We start from the raw sequence: 6,563 nt of genomic DNA on the forward strand, positions 1-6,563 counted from the left end.
GATGTGAAGAGCCTTTATCATAGATCGGAGTCACTTACTTCAGTTTTAGTGCTTCAGACAGCACGCTTCGAATTTCTCTCACCGAGTCCTCTAGTCTGTCCATACGTGATGCCATCATGGAGACGTGACTTATAACCTCCACATGATTCTATTGCAGAGCAACGATTTCCTGCTGCTAGAATTTATCGGAAGCCATGTTTCCTCTTAACGAGAGCACCAAATGTTAGGCAACCAATGGCTAATGCAGAGTAATATAGAAATGTAATTATTTAGGTTGTAGAAGAAGACGTGTATAAATTATTATTATTACTGAATGAAAATGAAAATAGATAGAATAGAGAGTGTCAAAGATAATTCCCTTTTCGTGTCAGGGATGAACTCTTTGAGAACAAAATCACAATACATTCCTTACGTCATAGAATTGATTCCTTTCCTCTCGGCTTTGAGAAATATCCCCCTATTTTGCACCCTATTTTTCACTTACTAACAAAGTCCTTCATTTAAGATGAGACTTTTCTGATTCTCATTGGTTTGGGCTTGCTGTTTGCACTGGTTCAATTTCATGAGTTGGCCCAATTTTCTCAATTGTAGCCTAGTCAATAATGGGGCTTATTTTTAGAGCTATCAGATTCTCTTCAGATAATGCTAAACTGAACTTTCCAACTCAGCTGAAGCAAATTTCTAATTTGCACGAGTAGTTAGCATCCTCTACCAAAGACACCTCATAAAGGTGGGACGTCACCACGAGAAATGCATCCAAGTAGTCAGTCTCACACTAGCTGATGGCAGGCACACTCCTTCGCAAGAGAAAGACCCCTCCAAAATCGCGCAGAGTTCGGTCCCGTAAACAAACTCAGCTGGGATGTAGTCGGCAGCTCCCTTCACCCACCTGCCGGTGGCATCACGAAGAGCACAATTAAAACCAATGTCAGTCTTATCCGAAGGCACACTTCTGTCATAATTAATTTATGTATTTTCTTTCTAATTTATGCCATTTATAGACTCAAAAACCTACAAATGTTAATTTGAAACTAATCTTAAACCAACCAGGGGAAAAAACATTTTCAAGGCTTACAGGCTTAGATTTTTGGATTGTGGTAAAACGCATGATAGGTGGGAATGGATGACCTAAATTGTAAAAAAAAAATAATTGTGGAAAAAATGGAAATAGTGCAAGAAAAATGTTAGGCATACTTTCTCCAACCATGTCCCAACCAAGCGACCCTAAAACTATTTTTAGATGCCTACATCACACACTCCCACACTGTCTTTTTTTTTTAGCGATTAACCCCTTTATCAGTGGCGGATCTAGAAATCTTATAAAGAGGGGACTGGAAATAAAAAAATTAAAAGTGTCATATTAAAACTGAAAGTTTTAATAAAAAAAATAATTGTATATTTTAATATTATTTTAAACTAAAATTAATTTTAAAAAAACTATTTATATCAAAGTTTTTTTTTCATAAAATTTTAATTTTTATTCTTATTATAAAATATATAACATAAATAATATAAATTTGTTTCTCTAATACTTTTAATATATGTATTTAAAATAAATTAATGAATATAATATATAAGATATATTCATATTAATAAATAATTTACTTAATATATTTTGATTTTAATATTATAAAAAATAAAATTTAATCTAATTTATTTTTATGTATATATTTTCTTATTACATTCCATTAGAAATTATTATAAAAACAAAAATATTTTTATATAATAATAGATAGAAGAATTACAAAAAATTGAATTTTTATTCTTATTATAAAAGATATAACATAAATAATATAAATTTATTTTTCTAATACTTTAAATATATGTATTTAAAATAAATTAATGAATATAATATATAAGATATATTTATATTAATAAATAATTCACTTAATATATTTTGATTTTAAAATTATACAAAATAAAATTTAATCTAATTTATTTTTATGTATATATTTTCTTATTACATTCAATTAAAAATTATTATAAAAACTGTTACGGCTTGGCCCAAACTACTAGCTGGCCGGTCCGACCCGAGCACCACCCGACCCGGACGGTCAGGATCGAGGCGTCCAGTTGCCGACCCAGACACGCGTCCCTGACAGCTTTGCTACAGCTGTGCGAAGGAAGCATCGAAGAAAGTGGGCCTGTGATAATGGGAATAATCAATCGAAGTACCAACCCGAACCGTCCGGTACCCGACCTACCGAACATTGGCGCCGCCTGTGGGAATAATCGCCTGAATGGACGTTGTACTGGGCCCAGGAGGAATAGGCCGCGAGAACGAGCGCAGAGGGGAAGCCTCCGCGGCTTCTCCCGGGCATCGCACGAGGTCCCTTCCAAGACGAACCACACGATCTCCCGACAACAGCACCAGAATAATGCAAGAACTACGCCACAGGATGCAAGACCTAGAGCGCCGGCTGGCAGACCGAGAACATCGTCAACAAACTCCCGAATCGAGCTACTCCCGCTCCGTCTCGAGAAGCCGCTCCCGAAGAACAGCTATCCCACAATCTGAGCCCGAGAGCGCCAGGGAGGGAGGACGTGCGAGAAGACACCACGACCCTCTCATATACACCAGGCACGACATGCGTACCACAGAGCGAAACCGCGAGGACGCTCGTCGGGAGGACGACGAGGGAAGAACAACCAGAACGCGGGGACCAGTGATAATGGGCGCAACCCCATTCCATCGTTCCATCCTCGAGGTCCGGCTGCCAAAACACTTTGACAAGCCAACGGACATGAGGTACGACGGAACCCAAGACCCGCAGGAGCACCTTACGGCTTTCGAAGCCAGAATGAACCTGAAGGGAGTGGGAGACGAGGTAAGGTGACGCGCTTTCCCGGTCACCTTAGCGGGACCGGCAATACGGTGGTTCAATAACCTCCCATAGGGCTCGGTGACCAGGTTCTCGGACATCAGCCGCGCCTTCCTAGCCCAATTCACAACCAGAATCGCAAAGGCAAAACACCCAATCAATCTACTTGGAGTGACCCAGAGATCCGGCGAGCCGACCAAGAAATACCTAGACCAATTCAATGATGAGTGCTTGGAGATCGACGGGCTGACGGATTCGGTTGCAAGTTTGTGCTTGACGAACGGACTTCTAAACGAGGACTTCAGAAAGCACCTCACCACGAAGCCGGTGTGGACAATGCAGGAGATCCAATGTGTAGCCAGGGAGGTACATTAACGACGAAGAAGTCAGCCAGGTCGTGGCTGCCAATAAACGGCATCACGGGAATGGAGAGAGACAAAAGGAACACGACAGGGACGGCGGTCCGAGTAAGACGCCCAAACCGTTTCCTCGAGTCGGGAAGTTCACTAATTACACTCCCCTCACCGCGCCGATTATGGAAGTTTACCAACAAATAGCCGAGAAGGGGATCTTATCGAAGCCCCGACCTTTGAAGGAACGAACAGGGGGGGAACAAGAGCCTCTATTGTGACTACCACAAGGGATGAAAAGCTAGCCGAGTTTTCCTACCTCATTAGGGAGCCGAGGAGACGGAATCGTGACCACGAGGGTGAAGACAAGGCTCGAGCAGCAAAGCGACGCCAAGAGCCGGAGGACAACGACCATGGCCTTACCATAGTGAACGTAGTAACAGCAAGAAACGCGGCACCTAGGTCGAAATCAGCACATAAGAAAGACACCAAAGTCCTGGCGGTTTCCACATCCTCTGCGCGAAGCCCTAAGAAACTTCCATCCATTTCATTCGGTCCGAAAAACCAATGGTTTGATGAGGTCGCAGAAAGCCCTCCCATGGTCATTACGACCAGAGTGGGAACCAGACTCATCAAGCGGATCCTTGTAGATACGGGGCAGATTCGAACATCATGTTCTGCAATGTGTTCGACGCCTTAGGCCTACGAGACGCCGACTTAAAAACCCACCAGCACGGTGTGGTAGGGCTCGGCGACCACTTCATCAAGCCGGACGAGATAATCTCTCTACTGACCTCTGTGGGACAAGGCCAAGGGAGAAGAATGGTAATGGCAGAGTTCGTGATCCTACGAGACTCCACGGCCTACAACATCATCCTAGGGAGGAAAACCATCAACGACCTAGGGGCAGTCATCAGCACAAGGATGCTGATAATGAAGTTCATAACTGAAGAAGGATCAGTAGGGTCTGTAAGGGGATACCTGGAAACGGCAGTCGCTTGCGACAACGCCAGCATCTCGTTAAGAAAGAAATCCAAAGAAGCATCAGGAGTGTTCCTCGCCGACTTGGATGCCAGAGTCAGCGACAAGCCGAGACCCGAACCAGAAGGAAACCTGGAAAAGTCTAGAGTCGGCGACACGGAGGAGAAGTTCACCTTCGTGAACAGAAACCTTCCTCACGAGCTGAAAGAACCTTTAATTGAAATGATCAGGGCCAATGGTAACCTATTTTCCTGGACACCGGACGACATGCCAGGGATAGACCCCCAACACATGTCACACCATTTGGCCGTCAAGCCAGAGGCCAGACCGGTGGCCCAGAGGAGGAGGAAGATGTCACAGGAAAGGGCAGAAGAGGTGGCCAAGCAGACGGCCAGCCTCCTCGAGGCAGGATTTATCCGGGAACTTGACTACTCGACCTGGCTGTCGAACGTAGTCCTGGTAAGAAAACACAATGGGAAATGGAGGATGTGCGTGGATTATTCCGATCTCAACAAAGCATGCCCCAAGGATTGCTACCCCCTACCCAACATTGATGCACTCGTCGACGCGGCGATGGGGTACCGGTATTTGAGCTTCATGGATGCTTATTCCGGCTACAATCAGATACCGATGCACCGGCCAGACGAAGAAAAAACAGCATTCATAACACCAGGAGGAATCTATTGCTACAAGGTAATGCCCTTTGGCCTGAAGAACGCGGGGGCCACATACCAAAGGTTGATGAACAAGATATTCAGCGACATCATTGGCAAAACGGTGGAAGTCTACGTGGACGACATCCTCGCTAAGACCACCCGAACCAAAGACCTCCTAAGCGACCTGGGAAACGTGTTCGCGGCCCTCCGACGACACGGCATGAGGCTCAACCCTCTCAAGTGCGCCTTTGCCATGGAAGCCGGGAAGTTCCTAGGATTTATGATAACCCAAAGGGGGTGGAAGCCAATCCTGAAAAATGCCAGGCAATACTCCAAATGAAGAGCCCGGGCTGTGTCAAAGACGTCCAGAGACTGGCGGGAAGCTCACCGCGCTATCTCGCTTTCTTGGGGCATCGGCGGCAAAGGCCCTACCTTTCTTCAACCTAATGAGAAAGGGAATAGCATTTGAATGGACCCCGGCATGCGAAGAAGCGTTCAACCATTTCAAAAGGATCCTTGCAACACCACCTGTGCTCGGTAAGCCTGTGATTGGAGAACCGCTCTACCTGTACCTAGCTATAATAGAGGAAGCGCTGGCAGCGGTCTTGGTGCGGGAAAAAGGGAAAGTTCAACAACCGATCTACTTTTTGAGTAAAGCGTTGCAAGGAGCAGAACTTAGGTACAGCAAGTTGGAGAAACTGGCACTAGCGCTCATAACCTCTTCCCGCAAACTACGGCAATACTTCCAGGGTCACCAAGTGGTAGTAAGAATGGACCAGGGAATTCGTCAAGTGCTCCAAAAACCCGACCTAGCGGGAAGGATGATGACCTGGGCCATCGAGCTATCCCAGTACGATTTAATATATAAGCCTCGACATGCAATTAAGGCGCAAGCAATGGCAGACTTCCTAGTGGAAGTAACTGGAGACCCAACCGAGGACATGGACACACGGTGGAAGCTCCATGTAGACGGAGCCTCCAACCAGACGTTCGGTGGCGCCGGGATCATCTTGGAAAGCCCAGCCGGAGTCATCTACGAACAATCGGTCAAGTTCGAGTTTCTTATATCGAACAACCAAGCAGAATATGAAGCCCTTCTAGGCGGCTTGATCTTAGCTGGGGAAGTCGGAGCTACGAGGCTAGAAGTATGCAATGACTCATAGATCGTCACGTCGCAAGTAAACGGAAGCTACCAAGCCAGGGACTCGCTTTTGCAGAAGTACTTGAAAAGGGTCAAAGAACTGAGCAAACACTTTGAGGAGGTCACGGTCCAACACGTTCCGAGGGAAAGGAACACACGAGCAGATCTCCTATCCAAGCTAGCAAGCACGAAACCTGGAACCGGCAATCGATCCCTCATTCAAGGCATCACGAAAGAACCAGCAGTCACCCTCCACCTGACCAAGATAAGCCCCTCCTGGATGGACTCCATCACTGATTTCTTGCAGAACGGCAAAATCCCTGTAGGTGAGAAGAAATCTAAAGCATTGAGAAGGGAGGCTACCAAATATACGATCATACAAGGCCAACTGTTTAAAAAGGGACTTAGTCAACCCTTGCTAAAGTGCCTACACCCCGACCAGACGGACTACGTACTCAGAGAAGTCCACGAAGGGTGCTGTGGTCACCACATCGGGGGCAAAGCCCTAGCAAGGAAGCTCATCCGAGCTGGATATTACTGGCCATCAATGATGGAGGACTCCAAGGAGTTCGTAAAAAAATGCGTTAAGTGCCAAGAGAACGCTAACTTTCAC

General features: G+C 45.7%; 1 protein-coding gene across 1 annotated transcript; it reads left to right on the plus strand.

The window, feature by feature from the left end:
• The first annotated feature begins 4,000 nt into the window (after positions 1 to 4,000).
• On the plus strand, positions 4,001 to 5,972 carry LOC148554076 (uncharacterized). The gene is made up of 3 exons (XM_088494971.1): positions 4,001 to 4,612; positions 4,868 to 5,076; positions 5,171 to 5,972. The coding sequence occupies exons 1-3, from the start codon at positions 4,001 to 4,003 to the stop codon at positions 5,970 to 5,972; spliced, it is 1,623 nt and encodes a 540-aa protein (XP_088351097.1).
• Positions 5,973 to 6,563: the final 591 nt, after the last annotated feature.

The sequence above is a fragment of the Arachis ipaensis genome, chromosome B7, assembly GCF_059453495.1.
Source record: "Arachis ipaensis isolate K30076 ecotype BB chromosome B7, ASM5945349v1, whole genome shotgun sequence".
Taxonomy (NCBI): domain Eukaryota; kingdom Viridiplantae; phylum Streptophyta; class Magnoliopsida; order Fabales; family Fabaceae; genus Arachis; species Arachis ipaensis.

What these genes read in the sequence shown, in the direction of transcription:
- LOC148554076 (XM_088494971.1), top strand. Translation starts at nt 4,001, where the DNA reads ATGGCAGAGTTCGTGATCCTACGAGACTCCACGGCCTACAACATCATC. An exon ending in GGCTGTCGAACGTAGTCCTG is followed by an intron (nt 4,613 to 4,867) that starts GTAAGAAAACAC and finishes TTTGGCCTGAAG; the next exon opens with AACGCGGGGGCCACATACCA. An exon ending in TTTGCCATGGAAGCCGGGAA is followed by an intron (nt 5,077 to 5,170) that starts GTTCCTAGGATT and finishes GCTGTGTCAAAG; the next exon opens with ACGTCCAGAGACTGGCGGGA.